The following is a 22,041-nucleotide window of genomic DNA, read 5'->3' as shown; positions in this document are numbered from 1 at the left end:
GGCCCTCCAGACACAAGCGTATAAGCACAGCATTTAAACTGACTGTAGCTCTTCCTTACCAACATCTTTCATTTTGGTTAATCATACATTTTTGTACGAATAAGAGGATTCTATATTCACACAAGCACAGCAATTTCTTTCACTTCTTAGCAATTGCAGAAATGAGAGATGAAAAATCCAGTAGCTCATCGCAAATGACTTCATGCCAATACAGGTTTACTGCCTATCATATATTTTCTAATTCTTTCCTACCCCAAATGCCCATAAGGATTGGGATTTAACTTTGCTTCTTTTAGAAGACTATTCTAATTGGACAGATACTGTTTTTTCCTGATACTTATCTAAGTTTTATTTCACCTCTTATGACAGTAATTTCTCAGTTTTGCGTACAATCAAAAATAATTCCCATTTGTCACTGGCATTTGGGCTGCACTTGGTCCTGGAGGAAATAAATGCACCACCTACATCCATGCTGCTGTGGATGCTTGGTGAGGTACTCCCGCAACAGCAGTTATCCTCTCTGTATTCCTCGCAATATTGGAAATGAACATACTGTGTAATAACGCAGCATGTTTTCCTCTAAGGTGTTGCCATGATTTGGCCACAAAATAATATTTGTTGCTGTCTGGTGGGTACTTGCTCAAGTGATGGTCTAAAACACAAACTCCCTTCAATCATTTGAGCCATTCACAGTTGAATGGAAATCTAAAGGTATCACACACCTCGTATCTCTGCATGAGGCTGTAATCCCATTGAGAGATCCCGGCAGTGGTAAGGAACACTGGAGTGTTTTGTTTATTTTCCTGGTGGAATTACAAGCTTCACTTATGGAGGTACCTGACTTTCAGTTCTTAGTTTAAAACTAATCTTATCCTCTGATTAGCGTCTTATTTTCCACAATCTTATTTTCTTCAACCCAGAATCCTCTGTTCTCTATCTTGAAATCAAAGATAAGGCTCTATTTATACTTTCTTAAAGATCGTTACAGACTTCCAATTATTCCTTTCAGACATGAGCTCCTTTTTCCTTTCTTTGTTTTTTTTTTTCCCTGTGTTTTCTCCTTCAGAAGAGAAAATTTCCACTCGCTGCACCTTGTAATGGTTGCAAGTGGGATTGGGTGAGCGCTCCTAGAATGAATGACAGAGGCAATGTATTCATGAGATTCCCTGATACATTGCAAAGTCCATTTGCACAGAAGCAAAGTTGCTTTTTCTAACCCCTGCTTGCATATCCCCCCCTCCTGCGATGGGAGATAGCCCATTTCTGAGTTACAATAGGGCGAGAGCTGGGATTGACTGCAGACTGCTTTAAAGCCACTCTAATGACAACTTGTGAAGATTAGGAAGTTGTCAGAATCAGATATCAGCAAAAGCTCCAGCTTGCTTTGTGAAGTCAGCCTGAATTAATTAATGGGTAGCTTTCTTTTGATATCGCTTTGATATTTGGCTGCAGCTGGATAAAAATCAACCACAAAGGAAGCTACATTTTGTTTACCACTGCTTAAGACTCTGTTTAGTTCAATTTTTTTTTTTTTTCTGCAGTTTTTGCTTTTTTAACTTCCCTGGCACAAGGCAACAGAGATAGGCTTTCGTTAATAAATGGAGATATGGTGGCATGTTTTTCAATGACTGCTTCTCTCTGCTCCTGGAGATACTCGGGCTACATTCTGGGAGCAAAGCCATCACTGATTTCAGCAAAGCTGCAAGTGAAAAGATGGACCATTCCAAAAGTAAGACAAACATTAGCCTTGCTCACTCTGGTACTGCTTTTCCTGTTAAAAGGTATTTAACACTTCAATGATATTTGCTGTCTGTTTTAGGGGGTGCTGATCACTTGCTCCATGCACTGACAGCCTGAAATATAAGCTCTGCACCTAGGAGTCTTCCTTAACTTTTCAGGGTGGGAACTCACAGCCCATTTTACTGTCTTTAAAGGTTTTGGATGTCTACCATGACAATGAGATGAACATGTCTGTACCCCAAAGAGCTGCTTGCACCCAAATGAATCCCTGAGTATTTCTAGCAGCCCCAGTGACCCTGACAGCAGGAGGAGAAAGGATTGCTCTGCACACCAAGGGGAAGAGCAAAGAAGTGGCTCTTCCAACTAAGCTGATGAAGATGATAACTTCTTCCAGAGAATGAGCAAAAAATCAATTATCTCTCTGGGTCTGCAAAGAGTATTTTTAATTAGGCAGAATATAATTGCCCAAAGTGCGTTACTAGAGCAGAATCACAGAATCACAGAATCAATCAAGTTGGAAGAGACCCCTGGGATCATCAAGTCCAACCATTGCCCTGACACCACCCTGTCAACTAGACCATGGCACTAAGTGTCATGTCCAGTCTTTTCTTAAACACATCCAGAGATGGTGACTCCACCACCTCCCTGGGCAGCCCCTTCCAATGGCTAATGACCCCTTCTGAGAAGAAATGCTTCCTAATGTCCAACCTGAACCTCCCCTGGCGAAGCCTGAGGCTATGTCCTCTTGTCCTATCGCTAGTTGCCCAGGAGAAGAGGCCAACTCCCACTCTGCTACAACCTCCCTTCAGGTAGTTGTAGACTGCAATAAGGTCACCTCGGAGCCTCCTCTTCTCCAGGCTAAAAAACCCCAGCTCCCTCAGCTGTTCCTCGTAGGTCAGACCCTCCAGACCCTTCACCAGCTTGGTCGCCCTCCTCTGGACTCGCTCCAACACCTCAACATCTTTCTTGAAGTGCAGGGCCCAGAACCAGACACAGTATTCAAGGTGCAGCCTCACCAGTGCCAAGTACAGAGGGATGATCACTCCCCTAGACTGGCTGGCTACACTATTCCTAACAGAGGCCAGGATGCCATTGGCCTTCTTGGCCACCTGGGCACACTGCTGGCTCATGTTTAGCCGGCTGTCGATCAGCACCCCCAGGTCTCTTTCCGCCGGGCCGCTCTCTAACCACTCCTCCCCCAGCCTGTAGCGCTGCATGGGGTTGTTGTGGCCGAAGTGTAAGACCCAGCACTTTTTCTTGTTGAACCTCATGCCGTTGGTCTCGGCCCATCTATCTAACCTGTCCAGATCCCTCTGTAGGGCCTTCCTACCCTCCAGCAGATGCATTGAGCCACAGACCACATAGCAGAGGTCTTTGAAAGAAGCAGAGCAGCTCACAGGGTTGGACAGAACAGCAGAAGGCAGCTGAACAAACAACCTCTCTGTTATAAACATGCCACGAAGCCCAGGCTCTTTAGTCATAACTCAGATCCACGGGTGCCACACATTGCTATCGAGGCAGGTAAATGGCATCCAAGGGCATCTCTAATGATGTTACTTCCTGATGCTTGCAACACTGTTTATGATTTGCCTTTCTAATTTCACTATTGTAGGAGTAGTCAGACAGCTAGGAAGGCTCCCTGAACTAGTTTTTCATTACGAAGACAATTTTAATAGCTTGTGTCATGGTGCTAATGAGGCTGACTGAAGCACCTGTACTTTCTGTTCCGGATAACAGAAAACAGCTAACACCAGCAGGAGGATAAATAGCTGTTTAAGAGAGTGGCTGGGCTATTATCCTTAGCTAAGCATCCCACCTAAATCTTGGTGAGCTTTGCAATACCCTGGAGTACTCCAGTGATGGCCTCTCAATTTCGTTCAGTTTTCCATTCTGAAGCGCACAGCAAAAGGTTCTCCAGTCAGCGATTTCTGGGTACCCAGCTTGAAAGTGATATCCTGTGAACAGATCCTCCAGCCTCGCTGAATAAGATGTTCTAAGTTGGACAATAAATTCTGGAGGCATTTTGCAAAGTGATGACCTCAACCATCCGGAGTTATGGAAATCAGAGCTAAAGCCCAGTGTCACATGCCAGAACAGTTTGGCCTTTTGGGGATGGGCTTCACATTAGGGAATTTTTCTGAGGTTAAGCCAGTGTTACGCATTACTTAGTTTCCATCCCAGTATTATTACACTGCAAAGCTGCGCAAAAAAAAATCCTGAACTACTCCAAAAGAGCTATCTAAAAAAGCCAGTGTGCATTCAACTGCATTTGCAGCTGGGCTAACATGCTCTTGCTTCTCAGCAGATCCGCTATATCAGCGAAAACCAACAGTCTGATATGAACGTCTAGGATCTGAAACAGCTCACTGATGCCTACACCCTGTGCAGCTCTGCACCCTCCTGACATACCCCAGGGATTAGGCTGGGGCACCACCCCACCAAGTAAGGCAGATCAAGGTTTAGCCTCCTCCCAGTGCTTCAGGTCAATGGATCTTCCTGCACCTCCCTATCTTAGAGAGTATCTTCCAAACATCTGAAGCTTTTCCAAATAATAAAAATACTTATTAGAGAATGGACTCATATCCAGATACCACAATTCTTGAGTCACTGCCTTCAGTACTAGGCAGCCAAATGCTTTTACTTGCTTTCTCTCAACCCCATGGAAGTTTAATATTTTCACATGCAGTGCAAGAGCTTCAAGAGGAGAAACGTTGACCTCCAATCTCAGCTAAGTCCAGTGGTGAAGGCTCTGTTAGGTCAGTTCAAGTTAAATCCTTACAACAAGAGGGGATCTTATCAATACATGCAAATACCTTAGAGGCGGGTGTTGAGAGGATGGGGCCAAACTCTTCTCAGTGGTGCCCAGTGACAGGACAAGGGGCAACAGCCACAAACTGAAACATGGGAAGTTCCATCTGAATATAAGGAAAAACTTCTTTACTTTGAGGGTGACAGAGCACTGGAACAGGCTGCCCAGGGAGATTGTGGAGTCTCCTTCTCTGGAGATATTCAAAACCAGCCTGGACGTGACCCAGTGCAACTTGCTCTGGGTGACCATGCTTTGGCAGGGGGCTGGACTAGATGATCTCCAGAGGTCCCTTCCAACCCCAACCATTCTGTGATTCTGTGAATAAACAAGCCAGAAAGAACTGCATTCTCCTGCATGCCAGAAAGATATCCTAATGATCAGGCAGTATGGGAAGGTGAATCTAGCCCCCATCCTTCATTGAGAAAAAGGAACAATATAATTATGAATTAAATGTTTTGCTCAATTTAGAGAAGCTATTTTCACTTAGTCAATATTCCCCTCTCCCTATGCCTGCACAACACCCACTGTTCTGCCATTAAGCTGCAAGTTTATCTACTTACAGGGATTTCTTTAGGCTCCTAAGTCACTTTTTACCATTTTACGAATTCGGGGCTAGTGATCCATTCTGTATTTCACAGTAATGGTAGATGCAAACCCAACCTTTCTACTAAGGTACCTGACTTCAGTGCAAATATTGATTTTTCATTTAAGTGGCAAAGTCAGTGCAACTTTTTTTTGAGGGGCAGAGGTGGAAGTGGTGTATTTGCATAATAAAAAATCACTTTTTCTGAGCTGGACAAAAATGTATCATTAAGTGGTTCCATTTGCATAGTATTTTAAAGGAAGAAATGGGCCATATTCACTTTCTCAACATCACTCAATGTCTTATAGCTTAGTTCCTAGGAAGAGGCGCTCCCTGGGAATTCTCCGCTTTCCCATCTGTTATTTTTATCATTTAAACAGTTCTAGACTTTTTGGATCCTTCATTAAACAGCATTTGGCCATGCTATATGGGTACTGAATGAGTTTAATTTGTCATCATAAATCAATCACTCCAATCCCTTAACTAACTTAATTGCTCTTTGAATTCCCCTTCTGTTTGTCAAAATCTCTCGAAGTCACTGATATCTCATATGCAGGCTATTATTCAAGTCATATTGGATGATTACCTTTTTATTACAGGTAATTTTTACATAATGTTCACCCAGTACTGACAACTCATAAGGCCTAAAGCAGAGAAGGGAACTGGATATTAAAACACTACTCCAGAAAGGAGCGTGCCAGGATATTAATTAGAAATGAGCAGAGCTCATAATGTAAAGTGAAGATCAGAAATATATTTTTTTTTTTTGCTTCCTGTTGGACAAACGGTATTTTATCAGAAAGTGAATGTGGATTCATAGTAAGTCGTCATGGATGTCTGTATTTTGAAATAGATTATTCTGAAGGTTAAACAACCTGCTAAACCGATTCGGAAGAGTGCTGAGATTTCTCTCCCCCGGTACAACCCCTTAAGCCCCAAGTACCCAGAGGGGCTGTGGTGCTGCCTTGCTGATATATGTGATACCCACGCCGTGGCAGGTAGCAAGACCAAGTGTGTTTAACACTCCACATGAAACCGGAGCTGGTCTGTGGGGGGGAGGGGAAGCCCCAAAGCGGACTGGCATTATGCCGGTGATTGTCATCGGTGCAGGGCATAACGAATCCTACTGTGAATGGGCACCAAAACAGAAGACTGATCTGAGTTCCTCTTTAAAGATCATTTTTTCATATTCTACACCCCTAAATGGACCCTGAGGTTTCCTTACAGCCAGCATGGAATACTTAGGAAGAAGTTTCCTCTAAGGCAGTCCTGTTTCCCTACCATGTAAACGGCATTTAATAAAACCAGTGGTGATTCTGATAACATAAAAACTGAAAAATCTTTCCCTCAACAACATCTGGCAAAAAAGGAAGCCATTAATATTTTACAGGACAGTTAGATCCTATAAACTCCACCTTGCTGTTTTAAAATTTTAAGAGCTTTCTCCAAACTGTATTTCTCCATTGTTAAACCCTTAATTAAATTGATTCATGCAGCTAATGGCCTAATTTCATTCCAGAACTTCAATACAAAGGGTTTGCTGCTACTTGGAATATGTACATCCTGCTTGAAATAATAACCACACAAACCATTAGTCTGTTAAAAGCACAGGAGTGCTGAGGCCTAACTCAGCGTGGGCTGTTAATTATTTTTCGTGACAACCTTAGCTAGGAGGATATATGCACAAATAGCAACAATCGTTGCCATGTCGGATCAATCTAACTTCAAATAGAGAACAAAGCCTCCAAGAGTTTTAGGTGTAAGTTTTACAAATGGATTCCCATCGATTCCTGACTTCAAATAGCTTCTGTGTGAGATTAAAGGTGTATTTATTCAGCTATTGGTCTCCAAGAATCCAACCAACATACAGTGCTCTTGTGTTACCTATCTGCACTTCACTCTTGCCAGGAAATCCAACCAGAGTCACTAGTTAGCAAAACCAGAGCACATTCTGCTTTTAAACTAATGCATGTTAAAACACAAACAAAAAATGTCAGTGCCACAAAGGCGGCTGAAGCAGGCCCTGCACACAGCTCTTCAAGGTTTGCCCTCCATACAGAAGCCAATTTTCACTAAATAGCAAATTAGAGCACGGAGGGACTAAGATTATTACATCTACCTGAAAGTACGGAACAAATTTGGATGGGTGGAATTTATTGGATTATTTTGTTTAGGGAATAGAAGTTAAACAAACTCTTTGTTTAACTCTAACAAAATTATAAGATTCTTAATGAAGGTGAGACTAGTTAAGGCCTCGGTTCTACATCTCATCCCAAAGAAGCACATTTCTAAGATCATTACTACATTCAAATTGAGGTTTTCCTTTTTCTCCATTCTGTCTTTTAAAACAAAACACAGACCAACATTCCACAAAAACTTGACTGTAAACTGAATAACACAAACCGCATCCCCATGAGCTAGGATATGAGCTATGCGCTTGCATGTTATCTTTGAAAAGACACATCTGGAAATTCATGTTGTTCATTTACAAGACATAAAAGCTACTCGTGATGCCAGCACCAAGTAAACAGAAAAGAACTGTCCCTATTTCATTGATATGTATCATATATATCAATATGCCTGTATTCCTCAAACACTGTCTATCTTCTTCTCTGCCTAGTAGCAATCCTACCATAACAAGTGGTATCTAAATACATTTTGAAGGAAAGATAAAAGCTCCATTATATGACAAGGAATATTATGACTAACAGAGAGATTGTACTAATCACAAGTAAAAAGAAGATGTTTGATCCTACTTATGCTGAAAGTTTTTAAAAATTTAAAAAAATCTTTTAGATGAATTTTATCCTCAGGAAAATGATTAAAACCAGAAAAGCCTTGAGATGTCAGCTGGTGACATGTTTTTCTTCATCTTTCTTTTTTGTTGTTGTTGCTGTGAAAAAAAATCTAAGAGAATACAGCAAAGTGCATCATTAACTTCTTATTAATTTTATAATACAAAGGCAATTCCGTTAAAATAGTGGTGCTGCAACTTTAAATTACAGAACTAGCTTGGTATTTAATGAGAGATTTAGCACAGCGGGGTTTCTGTTAAATTAAGTTGTGCCTTCACATCACAGTGGGAAAACAGGTGTATATTGGTTTAGAATTATGGAAATGTTGACTAATTCCAAGGCTTGTAATCAAACAGCAAGGCACCCTGCAATATTTTCTTCCAAGATTCTGCATTAATCATTTATGTCTGGTCTTACTTTCTTCATGTCCACTAAAAGGGTGCAGCTCAAAAGAGCAGATAAAGCGCTCATGTTTTCATGTCTCTGTTAAGGATGAGGTCCACGAAAAAAAGTAGCTATAGAAACAGCACTGCTGGCTTTGCTCAAACACCTACCTAAATTAAACTGAGCTAGCAGTCTTGGAAGGGGGATAAATTTTACACTAAACCCCCACTTTTTTGGTATCATGAGTGCTGTTCCAAAACCTGCTCACCAAGCCACATGGAGTGGGTCTGCATTTAAAACATGAAGAGACTGAGCCCAGAAATAATCTAGCGTCTATCCCAGAAATAATCTAGCCTCTATCATTCAATGAACACCGAGATATTCCCCTCCATGCTTCTGCAGCAGTACGGGTTATACCTGCATGCAGGTAAAACGTAGGCAAGTTCCAACCACCGCAGCATCCCTGCAGCCCCCTGCTCCTGCATCTGCCATCATCCTCACCTCACACCAATAAATCACCTGCCTTTGCCTCAGATTTTCTTCCTGGGCTATTTAAGGATGCCTCTTACCTGACGCAGGGTCAGATAACAGCGGAAGGCACGGATTCTTTTGTTTCCAGGAGACACCTTATTACCAGACCTCCTACACACCGTATCTCATTTACTGGAAGCAAGCTGACACTTGATGCCCAAATAAACCTGATCCAAATTCATCCCTTGTTGTAACTCTGCCAGAAGATTGCTTCCATTTGCTCTGAGACTGTTTCACCCATGGACCTATCCACTACCGATTCCGGCTCGTTCGTTGAAAGCTGCTTAGCACGCCAGAGCTAACAACATGGAAATCGCTAAAATTCACGTAAGGAGAATCCTGCTATCATGAAGTGTTTTCAGCAGTGTGCCACAACTTTAAAGTGTGCTTAAATGAAGTTATTTTGGGAATATACAGATGCAGCATAACAGCATCATGATACATGCTGCATGTCAGCATACAGCACGTGCAAAATATATAATCTGTTATACAATATGTGCTGAATCATTCTCAAAGAGAAGTAACAGATCTGTATTCGAGTCACTTGTCTTTATTGGAAGTGTCTTTTTAAGAAATAGGCGTAAGAACTTATCTCAAAGTAAAATCTAAACATCTCTGGCAGTATCAGGAGTATTTTTAAAGCCCAGGCTCCAGAGTCATGGGAATGTAATTTTCACATTTCCTTAAAAGAAAAACTTGTAACCTCATAGTCAGGACAGAAAAACACAGCTTGAAAAGATAAGTTTTAAATGCCAAAGAGCTAGAGGTAGCATTCGAAAAAAGAAATATTTTTGAGCTTTATTTAAAAAAAAAATCAAAAGGTACAGTAGTCTCTTTAACTGCTGCATGCTCGTTAGCTGTACAAAAGCAGAGGAGAAAATGATGCCCTGCTCAAGTAAGACGTGATGTAGAGCTGAGCCAGCTTTGCCACCTGTACATGGGGAGGTCAGGGAAGGAGTTTGCCCCTCTGAGTCACCCGCTGGGATAACTAAGATCTGTCAAAACACACCAACCAGCTTGTGGGGCTCAGGGAAGAACAGAGGAGCAAACGAAAGGACCCTCTCTGCTTCTAAGGGGAGTGATGTATAGATCTCATGGTAGAGCTTCAGGGTAGGGTCCCACACCCTACCTGGACCCAGGGATACTGGCTGGGCAGGGTGCTGCTCCAGCAGCTCGGGACCACCTCCGCTGGAGTGTCCATCTTACGCAGCCAGCCAGCACAGCTGCTTGACTCAAAGCATTTTGGAGCACAATTATACAATGGGTTGGGTTAACTGCAACATTAGCTGAATGGGGTTAGAGAGCATTCATCCCAGGGCTTGGCATTTTCTGGCAGTGGTGATGGGAACCCACATCTGGGGTTGCAGAGTCAGAGGATGCTGTGAATTGTCCCTCAGAGCCTTCCTTTCTCTCTGAGGATAGCACATCCATCCTCTACACCCTCAAAAGCTAAGCCTGCCACTGGGAGGTTTGTAAGGTCCAGTTAATGGAATAAATCACTTGAATCTAAAGTAGCACAATTTTTGTTTTCCTGTAGCTGGCCTACCTCTGCAGATTTCCTACCACTCCTTCCAGCAATTTCACTTGCAAATGACAGAGGACTCCCATTTTACCTCAATGAATTAGCAGGACTCACGCATAACTACCTGCGTACTTCTCTACATTGGTCATTTCCGTGACAGATGAGGTGGCTTTCCTAACAGGAGTTGCATAAAGTGAGCTGTCCAGGTATGAATTTTTCAAACACATAGTGTCCAGTTTCACATACAGCACATAGGAACTAAAGGAGATATTGGCCATATAACTGTCAGTCAGTCAATGTTCTATTTATTTATATAGTGTTGTATACATTTCTTTATTTTTGTGTCTGTAACCATACACTCCAACCATATACTTGAACACTTCCCCTACATCAAGAAGAAATATACCTCCATCCTTTATATTTTTCCTTTCTCATCCCCAAAGTATTTGGCTACGTTCAGCAGAAGGAATGAAAACATTCGAATAAGAAGATTTCAGAGTTAAGTCATGCAATTACCATTGATAAACTTCTCTCTGTCTGAACTACTGTAGGATAATGCAAGCTACAGTTTGTACAACACAACCACAACTGTTTGTTTTGACCACCGGTGTGATGTATCAGTGAGGGCAGATTGCTAAGGAGAGGTGGTGGCAGGGAACGGGGTGACACTGTGCAAGCCGCTACGTGGTACCATGCTCTACAGTACCCTGATGTGCAGCCACCAAAACAACGCAGTTGGGTTTTTTAGAAACCATGTGGATAAAGGCTGCATTTAACAAAGTTGGCTGTATTTTGTCTTTTCCTCTTCTCTCCCCTTTCAAACTAGAAGCCCCAATGGTGCAGTATTTTCCTGCCATATGTTTTTCCTCCTCCCTCCCCCTTAAACAACAACAACAAAAAATTGAATCTACCTTGCACTTCAGTAACTGCCTCTAGTCAGCAGGAATCAGCACGGTTTCCAGCCAAGGGACTTTCTACAGAAGAGCAACTGCCTTTTGAGATGATGCCATTGCTGCAGGACTGGCACCGTTACAGGACAGACCATTAGCTTAGCCACCCTCCCTTGAAGAGATCAAGGTCATTTGGGGCACCAAGCAGCATCTTGAGCAAAAGGGCTATTTTTCTGGTGATAAAATAATTAGGATCAAAAAGTAAATGTACTCACCCCAGGTAAAGTTTTAATATTGTGCAGTGCATTCTGTGCCTCAAGAGCAGCTTTTCTTGTATAAAATGTTACGAAACAACAACCTATAGAGAGAAATGAAAAGCTTTCAGAAATTAGTGAGTATGACTTGTGAGAGTACAATAGGGAGGGAGAAAAAACAGTGGTTGAACAACACATTATGAAAGCTGGAAATGTGAATTATCATGAGGCTGCCTGAGTGACGTGAATAAAAGAAAGCTTGTATGGCTTAAAATAAAAAGTCACCCCCTGTGCATTGCATCTATAGCATCTAGCCTACATTGTTAGTGAACTGTAATCACTTAGAAATTAAGTTAACCAAAATCCAATTGGCTTTGTACAGTGTAAATAAGGTTATATTTTTCTGAAGGCTCCCCATTATACTTTGAATAGCAGCAACATGGCAAGCTCAAGCAGCAGGAATTCATTGTTGCATTGCAGGCAGAAAACCAAGTGAAAGCAGGACCTTATTTAAAGGGCCTTATATGTAAGAGCTAAGGTTTGCTCCTCACCCTTTGAAACCAGGTAGGACTGGAGCTAGGACACTCATCTCAGTCGCAAGAAGGAAGATAAGCTACAGGAGAATTCGCCACTGGTGGGGATAGTGGAGGCTGCTGGTGGTTGGCAGTGCTAAGTGAGGCTGCATCCATCTAACCTTCAGTAAAGCAGACAGTATCAGTTGCCTTAATCACCTGTTTATCCCTTTGGCAGCACTGTCCAACTAAGTGGTCTGTGGGACCAAACACGGGTTGTTGTCACTTTCTCCACTGCAAACACGGAAATTAACTCTTCCTGCAGCACATGCAGCCCAGGCAGCTCAACACCTGCCCCAGGATGAGGTCAGGGCTCACAGGCAGATCCTCAGGGGACAGCTATAACATGACAGGTGTGGGACAAGGAAACAAGGACCAAGATTTGACTTGTTGCAATCTGTACTGTCCCACAACAATTAAGTCTGCTCCCAGGGATGCACGGGGCACATGCAGAGAGCTTACTCCAGGAGGACCTTGCACCCACGTTGCAGGTGGGATACTCAACACAACATCCCAGCTTGTGACTTCAACTTTACTTCCAGCAGGAGGGAGACCACTTTGAGACCATCATTCATGCACTTACTTATGTGCGTAACACAAGATTGCAGGTATAGACACAAGGAAAATTCACACTTAAATAGCTCCCACACAGCACAGTACGTTAGTGACGGAGGCACACCCTTAGAGGCTAATCTGTTGCTACTCTGTCCATAGGGGAAATAGGGTGGGGTTGAATGCAGCCCTTGTCCTGTGGACATGGGCAGTCCCTGCTTTGGAGCCATGTCACATGAAGAAGAGACCCCAAACTCCTATAGAGCCCTGTGGCTCCAGATGGGGTGCTTGGTGACCCAGCTGCTATGGGGAAAGGGAAAACATGCTGGGTAATGCTGGTTGGGAGGCAGAAGTGGCTACTGAAGCAAAAACCTACTTCGTAGCAAACCACATGATGCAGATTTTCCTGATGAATCAGAAAACAATCCTGTTCTCTTAATTACAGACAGAGATTTGTTTCAACTCCAGAGAAATGTCAAAGCCAAACAGTAAACAGAAGAAAACCTGGCTCTGGAACCTCAACGTTCCCTTGGAGCATGACACAGATAAAATAATCTGTCCAGGCATTGAGTAAAGGTGTTGCTTGCACTGGCTCCCTAACGATGACCAAGGTGAAACATCACGTCCCACCTGATATGCTTGCTTTTGTTCAACCTCACAGCATCCCCGTAACAGCAGAGGAGACCTAAGAGAAAGTGTGCACAGGAGAACACAGCTAGCAAACACTGTAAGTATCTGTGTGGAAGTGGCCCGTACCACGCCTTGGCAGGAAGGACCGAATTCAGAACTCCCCCTCCGCTGCCTCTTGCTTGGCTCAAGCTGTGCGTTGCACTGTGAACACTCTCTCCGGCTTTGCAGCCGGGCCAGCGACAACCGTTACCTTTATAACAAGCAAAAGTAATCACATATTCCCAGCTGGAATACAGCGAGTTTACCCCTAATGGAGAAAAGCACTTGCAGGGAACACAATACACAGGCAGGCAGGTAATGCAGAGAGATGATGCAGCTGAGAGAAACATTTTTCATACTGACAACAGGTTCCTTAAAATTTCACCGTTTATGATTGAGATGGTTTAATAATTATTTCAGTGAGAACAGGGATGAGTATTACAGACAGCCATAGCCTGTTGAGGTTTGTGCTTCCTGTAAGTGTTTCTAAATCTTCTATTCCACTGGAAAATTCCTCAAATTTAAATTATTTTACTCCAGAATGAAAATGGGAAACAAATCCGAGCTTGTGACATTTTATAGCGTGACTTTGAGAAAACATTGGGACGTTTTTCTATCCTGCCAGCCAGCTCCAAAGTTTATCTTCTATTGTTTCTTCATTTGATTTATTAGCTTGTTAATATAAAGCTTTTTAACCAGGAGAGAGGATTCAGTGGGGAAGATATCAAGCAGTAGTCACGACTTTGCAATTGCAATGTCCTTTACCATGGGCCTGAAGAATTTCATTTTAGATTTCAGCTCTGTGGATTTACTCTGATAAGGAGAAGTTTGAAATCTATTGGTTTATCATTCTTGGCACTACTTGAAAGAGCTGCACTTGAAAGATGAATATGCTGTGAAATACCCTTTAACTAGTCATTTTTGGGAAGTAATAGTGCAGGAGAGAAAAATGTCTCTGTGAATGAGGACTGGGAGAAAACAGTAGCTTAATGGGAAACGTGCAGATGTTTCAGGCAGCTCATCGGACCCTGACAAAAAGGGAGACTTCTAACCTCACAGACCGGCACATCTGAAAATGCACATGGAAAAAATCTTTCTCTGGACTCATTTTGCTCTTATCTTCTCAAAAAAAACCCAAAACAAAAGAAGAGACGGTTTGCTGTGGTTTGGGGAGAGCATGGGCACCAGTTGTGGACACCTGAGCCTGAAGCTATCTGCTAAAGAGGTCAGGGCTGGACTAAAAAAAGAAAATAAGAAAACACAGAAGAATAGAAAAGGCAAAAGTGCACGTGGTCCCAAAGGAAACACTGTCACTCAGCCTATGGACTTCCGAGAGGTGCTCGCAGCCAAGTTATGCAAACTGCTGCAGCTCCAATGGGCCAGCTTTGAAGATGCCTCCAGTGTAAAATCCCTTTGGCTCAGTACTACATCCTGCAGGAGAAAGTACCAAATTCAGTCCTTTCTGCAGAAATACTGGGAGGGAAGACACCTATGTAAGAGTACAGGGCTAATCTGTGCCTTAGGACTGGTAGCTGGCCCCTGCTGAAAGACAACGAGGGAATGACTTTCCTTCCTCCATTTTCCCTAAGAAAATGTAATATTGCCAAAGACAAATCTGACACCGCTGGGAAAGAAAAAGTACATTTCCTACTAAGAGAAAAGAAAAAAAAACCAACCCTCCTCTCTCCAGCCTCTGCACACACAATCTTGGCTTCATCACCAACAAACTTGACAGCAGCTTGAACCACAACTAAACTTTTCTGACATTCAAATAACTCAAAGCCTGACAGTGATAACCTTCTCCCCTCCTAGTCAGGACAACTTAAAATGTGAATTGGTTTGTAGACATGTCTCTGCTGATCCTCAACAACCTGAAAGACTGCCCAGTTTAACTCCATGTGGGCTAGTATCTTCTTGACCAAAGGAACAGGAGCTTCTGCTGCCAGTCAGTGCTTCCAAAGCAGCAAATCTTCTGCCTTTTTGTACACTGGTCGTGCTCTACTTGGAACCGTATTTACTACAGTGTAAGACATTTCTTCTTTGCACCTAGAAAAAATACTGAATGAATTATGCGGATCCCTACAGTCCCTTAAGGACATCAGCAACAACTTCACGGCTATCCTGCCAGATGCTCGAACAGACTGAATAAAACCTGCCACCCCGCGCTGCACAGCGTCTGATAGCAACCAATGGTCTGCCTGAGAAACGAAGGCAGAAACCAGCCCTACTTCTCAAAGCATCTGGAAGCGCTGCAGTGTGTACACTACAATGCTCAACTTCAACATCTCATTAAAAAAAAGGGAAAAGATCTCTTATTTCAGCTTGTTTTCTCTCTCTTTTTTTTTCTTTTCCTTTTTTCAAAGGAAATTTAGTGCCAGAAAAAGACCTCAAGGTGCCAGCCATTGGGAGAGAGTTGACACATTCAATTCTCCATGACACATTCAATTCACAAGCCCCTGCTCAGGCTGCCAAAGGCACCAATTAGCAGCAGTGGTGGAGATTTTATTTATTTAATTTCCACAGAAACCTGTTTAGCAAGACATCGACAGGGGCAAACAGCCTTGTGTATGGCTAAAAACAGCTTTACTTGAGTCACTGTCAAAGATGGCAGCAAGATTACACAGGGATCATGCAGCCACGGCTTCACTAAGGCAACCATTTAGAAGTTACAGATGGGCGAAAAAAAGGCGAATGGAGAGGACTCTCACATCACTGTACCCATGAATTTCTGCTGACAGCAAACCTGGGTTTCTGGAAGACATTTGTGTGCATTGTGAAATTATAACAAATTGCTGTTTTCACCATGAAACTTCAAAAAATGCCATTCCTTCCATGAGCAAGAGGATTTTTTCAAAGAGCTGTTAGTGACCTCCTGCAATGGGACGTCTCCTCCCATGGGACTTCTTCTCTACAACCTGAATTAGCCACCTGTGAAACCCTTGCCCCCATCCACCCAGCAGAGTAGACACGGCTTTGTTAGGCTGTAAGATACAGACATACAACATCGCTAGGAGCTCCATCGTGTCATTATTTTTATCACTTTCTCCCAATTCAAGCACAGACTAATTACTCCATGAGAGCTGTTTACATTCCTAATTTTGAACAACTAACAAAAGGAAGCTCTCCTCCACTCGGAGATGTATCTTACATGGTCCTGGCTGGCATTTAACAGCACTGCGATCTGTATAAGAGGCTTAATCTCTCAGCCAGGATTTCAAGCTTGAATGAATACGGCAACCTCCATCTTGCTTTGAGTGTGAAAAAGTCTCTTAGAGCTGCCTAAACTGAATATACGGTTCCTAGGTTAAAGCTACCAAGAATTACACACTTGCATCAATATGAGACAATAATCCTTGGATGTGGATGGGAATTAAAACACGTTGTTCTACAAGATGCTCTGAGGTTTTGATTTGCTTGAAGAAAAACGTGCTGCAATTTCCCAGGCCTGAAAATTTAACTTTTGGGAATTAAAAGAGAAAAGATGCAGGAGAAAAAAACCCTTTGTGTTCGTTGATCTGATTTATGAGTTTCTATAGTTTTCAACTGTCAAAATTTGTCAGTTTGAATCTCTCCTGTGTTGTGCATATTATCACCTGCTGCCAGTATCTGAACCTTAACCATAGGGTATAGAAATACAAGAGCTTATCAGTGCTCCTGCAAAGCCTGCAACAACTTAAAAGTATGAAATTTGCTTTACCTTCTAGACTAATAAAATAAACACTTCAAAACAGCTATAATGATTATCTGATGATTGAACTCTGTATTCTTTTAGCAAGTAATGGAATCCTGGCAGACAAATTCAATTCAAAATACATTCACATTCAGGACATCAACAAAGTCATCATGTTGTGAATTGAAAATTCCTTTAAAGGCTGCGTTTGAATTCTAAGGGGCTGACAGATCAAGGGACTGAAGGCCCTGGAAGGCTAAATGAGTGAAGTCCCGCTATGTTTCTTTCTTTCTGTGAATGAAGCTCACTTTTGTGTGTGCATTTGCAAGCAGAACAGGTGCTGGCTTCATACAAGTTTGGAATCTCAATGGGGACAGTAGCTTCTTGTCAATCCAGCACAGTTCAAGCTAGTTTCAGTTAAGGAGGATTTCTTTTTCTTTTTTTTTTTTTTTCCCCTTCCAAATGTTCCTTTCCTGATTCACTTTTCCACTACCAAAATTTAAACATTAGACTGCAATCTAACGGGGCTGCCTTTTAAAAGGGTCTCTTGCATTCCAGCTGTTCACCCGAACGCTAAAATACGTGCTCCATAAATCACAAACAGCTGCCTGAACAGTGCAATTTGCAACCAAATCCACCATGACCTACACTGTCATTTTCCAAAAGGCAATGAAGACATCAAAAATTCTCTTCCAGTCAAGCCTCTGAAAAGACCTATTGCTACAGGAGTTCAGGTGCATGGCTGGGCAACAAGCTGCTTCACATTAGTTAAATTTGGTGCAGTGCAATGGGAGCCTTGTCCAGCATTTCTTCTGTATTACAGATTTTAGTGCAATTAGCTAACCTGCATGGAAGACACCAGTCTAGTACTAGGAAAGGTGTTTCAAGTCTTAGAGATTTTGGTTGGGTGATTCTATACAAAAACAGAGAAAATCATGAACTGCCTGAACAGCAAATACAGACATTCCTGACAAAGGAAAGCAAAAAAACGTTTCCAGAATAAAAATCCAACTATTTCTGTAATTCTGCTGAACAGAAAAAGAAGGCAGCTAAGGCAGGGAAGCATTTTGATTCCTACCTGCACCATCCTCTTGCTCTATTGTGTATGGAGCCACTCAGGAGTATGATGGCAATGATTCACTCCTGAAGCAATCCCTGACAGAATTGCCACGTACTGCAGAAATCAACCTTTAACAATGCCGCCTCCCAATTAGCTCAGGTCTGCTAATAGTTCGATGTAATTGGCACCCTGATGGAAAACGTATTACCAATCCTGTCACCAGCCAGGAAAATGCATTGCCACTCTAATGACAGCACGTATTACAGCGATGCCACTTCTAATATTAATACATTAGCTGAAGGTAAGCAGGGTCTCATATACGAGAAGGATTCACAATAAGGACGTGCCAAATTCCACCCTGTGCTCTATTTTTCCTCCTGGTTATATCAGCCAGGGTGGCAATGCACCAGCCCCTGCGTGCCCCGAACCGTCCCTATTGCATTAAAGCACAAACGCTTCAGGCCGGTACCAGCCCTGTAAACGGCCAGTGAAAAATGATCCCACGGAGCTCAATTTTTTCTCTCCATGCCTTGCAAGTTATGACGGCCTTTCTGTTAATTGGCCACAAGTCCTAGTTTGCTGTCAGCCTTCAGCTGCACCGGGGAGCTCTTTTGGAGGAGTCGCACTCTGTCATTCCCGTACCCTTGTGAATGCAAATGCTCTCTATAAATGTCCTCTGCCTACAAAATGGAAGTGGGGTTTTTTTTTTTTTGACCTAGATTAAATCTGATGCATTTTTAAGCCTTTTGGGAAAGCAACTAAAAACTAATAGGCACCAGTTCGTGTGCCACAACACTTCCCTCCCCATTATTATGTAAATTTTGACTAAAGTGCAACACAGATAGAAAAGACATCACAGGCAAAATTGCCAGAATCTGCTTTTCTTGCTCTCTGAAATAAGCCACTTATATTAAACAGTTTTAAATGGCCAATAGCTGTAAAACTACCTGAAGAATTTCAGTGTACATGTTCTCATATAGGACAATGACAGTTTTTAGCAAATTCCTGAACTCTCCTGCTGCCTGTGTAATGACCGGGGAGCGAATGGCCAGCACGCAGGTACAGTGTGCCGGGGCTTTCTGGTTTACTTTTGAAGAAAGGGGCCAACTTCCACATCTGCAGCTCGATAATACTCATTTGATATTTTCTCTAGATGGTGATATAGGGGGGAAAAAAAAGCAGATGTAGAATTAGATTATATATGTGGTGGCAGGGTAAATAAATACATACACATCAGGTTTATAGCATCAAGGCAATTTCATGTCATTACTAACTAATCTGTCCCTAAAGAAATAGTAAAAAGTATAGTATAGAAAATACAAACAAAATACAAAAGAAACAAGAAATATGTTTTTTTAATTTGGAAATAATTCTAAACAAGTCCTGTCATTATATGCATACATTGTATCACAAAGACATTTTGAATTTGAGGGGGACATCTCAACTAAACTACAATACAAATAATCATTTCTTATGCTGCTTTCTTCTCATTTCCTCTTTACCTTTTCTTTCCTTCTTTTCCTTCTTATTCTCACACTAATTCTCCTTAACCTTTAATTCACTTTCTCCTCCCCTCATATAAAACCTTGCTCTCTTCTTCCTAGCAGCTGGTCATTGTTTCCTTTTTCTTTGGCCAGATAACAGTTACTGATTTGAGTTTACTGGCATTGAAATAAATTAACATGTCCTCTGTGCAAGTTAACTCCTAAGTTTGTCCCACTGCTAAATGTGTCTTTGGATATAGTAGAGAAAGAGGATTCAGAGCACAGATGCTAAAAAATGAAAAATTAAGATGTCCTCCCTTACTAATTCATTCTTACAGCAGAAAACTGATGTGACACTGTATTTCCATTCAAAAAGACTCTGCAAAGATCATGTTTACATAAATTAATCTAGGCAGGGACACATCTTTCCCTAACGACATTTCAAAAGCACTACAGTCTCCAACCCCGATATTCACTAGTAGCAAATCAAACTTCCTAGCATACATATAGTCCTGGATTTCCTTCTATGTTTTCTTTCACTTCAATGCTTGAGTAAGATCACAAAAGACTGGTTTTCCCCGGTAAGACTTCCAGATCACTGCTCTGATGAAACCTCTAATTGCACTGCGCCTCCTGAGAAGCCACTCAAGTTCTAGTTCAACTAGGAGGCAACTCTGTAGTGAAAAATACTCAGAATAGCATGGCTTTACCATAAAATTATCCCTTTAAAATCTTCAAATATTTGACTTGGAGAGTTAATTGCAATTTATAAACCTACACTGTCACTATGAAAAACCTATGTTCTGTATCGGCAATTATTTTCACTGGTTAAATGCCAGCGGCATCCTGGGCTGCATCAGGCAGAGTGCTGCCAGCAGGTCAATGGAGGTGAACTTTGCCCTCTGTTCAGCCCTGCTGAGACATATCTGGGGTGCTAGGTCCTGTTCTGGGCTCCCCAGTATGTGGACATACTGGAGGGAGTCCAGTGAACGGCCATGAAGATGATGAAGGGACTAGAGCATCTCTCATATAAGGAAAGACTGAGAGAGCTGGGACTGTTCAGCCTGGAAAAAAGGCTCACAGGGATCTTACCAATGTTTTCAAGGTCAGGTTGGATGGGGCTTTGAACAACCTGATCTAGTTGAAGATGTCCCTGCTCACTGCAAGGTCCTTTAAAGGTCCCTTCCAACCTAAACTATTCTGTGATTCTATGTATAAATACCTGATGGGGAGGAAGTAAAGAAGATGGAGCCTTCTCAGTGGTGCCCAGTGACAGGATAAGAGGCCATGGGCACAAATTAAAATACAGGCAATTCCATTTAAAAATAAGGAAAAACGTTTTTACTGTAAGGGTGATCAAATGCTGGCACGGTTTGCCCAAAGAGGTTGTGAACTCTCGATCCCTGGAGATATGCAAATCCTTCCTGGACACAGCCCTGAGCAACCTGCTGTAAGTGACCCTGCTTTGAGCAGCGGTTGGATGAGAGGAACCCCAGAGGTCCCTTCCAACCTCAGCCAGCCTGTGATTCTGTGAAACGGCAATGAAGGAATTTAAGTGGCTTTTCCACAAAACCCCTACTAACACAGTTTAACTTCCTCAGAAATTTACTGCAAGCTTATTTAACTTTAGCAGACAACATCAGTTAAATTACTGTTTTATCGTAGTACTCATCAGTTGGGAACCAGCTCTTGTTCACTAGCAAATTTCACACACAAGATGAGTTCTTTCATAGCAAGAACACAGGAATTAATATATATTTTTTTTTTAGAAACAGAACCAGAGACGTTAAAATCTCGGTATGGCCCCTGTTGTCACAGACATGCCAGACAATAACAATGTCCTGTGTCACATCTTGTTCTCAGAAATATATCAAGAAATTTATGAATTCAAAAGCTGATATTATGATGCATTTTTTAAGTTGCAGTTTATCCAGTCCTGTTGTATCGGACATGATGAAGTTTTGTTTAAATCCCACACATCCCTTCAGCATTACAAGACCACCTATCCACCCACAGCCCTGACAGCTTTAAAACTCTGAGCTTGTGTCTTCTAAATGAAAAGTCAGATCTAGCAGTACAAAGAGGCAAAAGAGGAAGAGGTCCAGAGAGAAGGAGTTATAAAAGAAGGCAAAGGGTGGAAAGATTGTTATTGCTGACACTTAATGAAAACCCATTAAAAGAAGAACAACAAAACCCCAATCCTGTCCCTTACCCAGAAACTTGGTATGAAGATGGTGTATGGCTTGGTTTCAACACTTGTCTGGATCTGGAAGACTTGGATATAATTTTTGCAAGACAATCTAAATATGACCTTGGATAATTCATTTCTAGGAATAGGGTATTGAAGTTCTGAAAATACTGTTCAACACCCATCTGAATCTTTAGATGCCTAAATGCTTTTGAACAATCTGGCCTTTAATCTCCCTGTGCCCCCAGCCCCCTTCCTTGTAAAATGGAAAGCATAAAATGTCCTGAGCTCAAAGAAATACCATGAAGAAACCATTAAAAAAAAAAAAAAAAAAAAAA

At 42.1% G+C, this 22,041-nt stretch overlaps 1 protein-coding gene across 9 annotated transcripts in view; it reads right to left on the bottom strand.

The window, feature by feature from the left end:
* Positions 1–22,041, bottom strand: part of CELF2 (CUGBP Elav-like family member 2) — a 390,551-nt gene that overhangs the window by 96,060 nt on the left and 272,450 nt on the right. For all 9 annotated transcript variants that reach the window (XM_068400894.1, XM_068400889.1, XM_068400888.1 and 6 more), the window contains one exon: positions 11,530–11,612. In XM_068400894.1, coding sequence (XP_068256995.1) covers positions 11,530–11,612 — 83 coding nt within the window. The remainder of the gene's footprint in view (positions 1–11,529; positions 11,613–22,041) is intronic.

The sequence above is a fragment of the Nyctibius grandis genome, chromosome 5 (genome assembly GCF_013368605.1).
Source record: "Nyctibius grandis isolate bNycGra1 chromosome 5, bNycGra1.pri, whole genome shotgun sequence".
Taxonomy (NCBI): Eukaryota; Metazoa; Chordata; class Aves; order Nyctibiiformes; family Nyctibiidae; genus Nyctibius; species Nyctibius grandis.
Note: the sequence above shows the minus strand (reverse complement) of the source record. Positions and strands in the feature narration are given on the sequence as shown.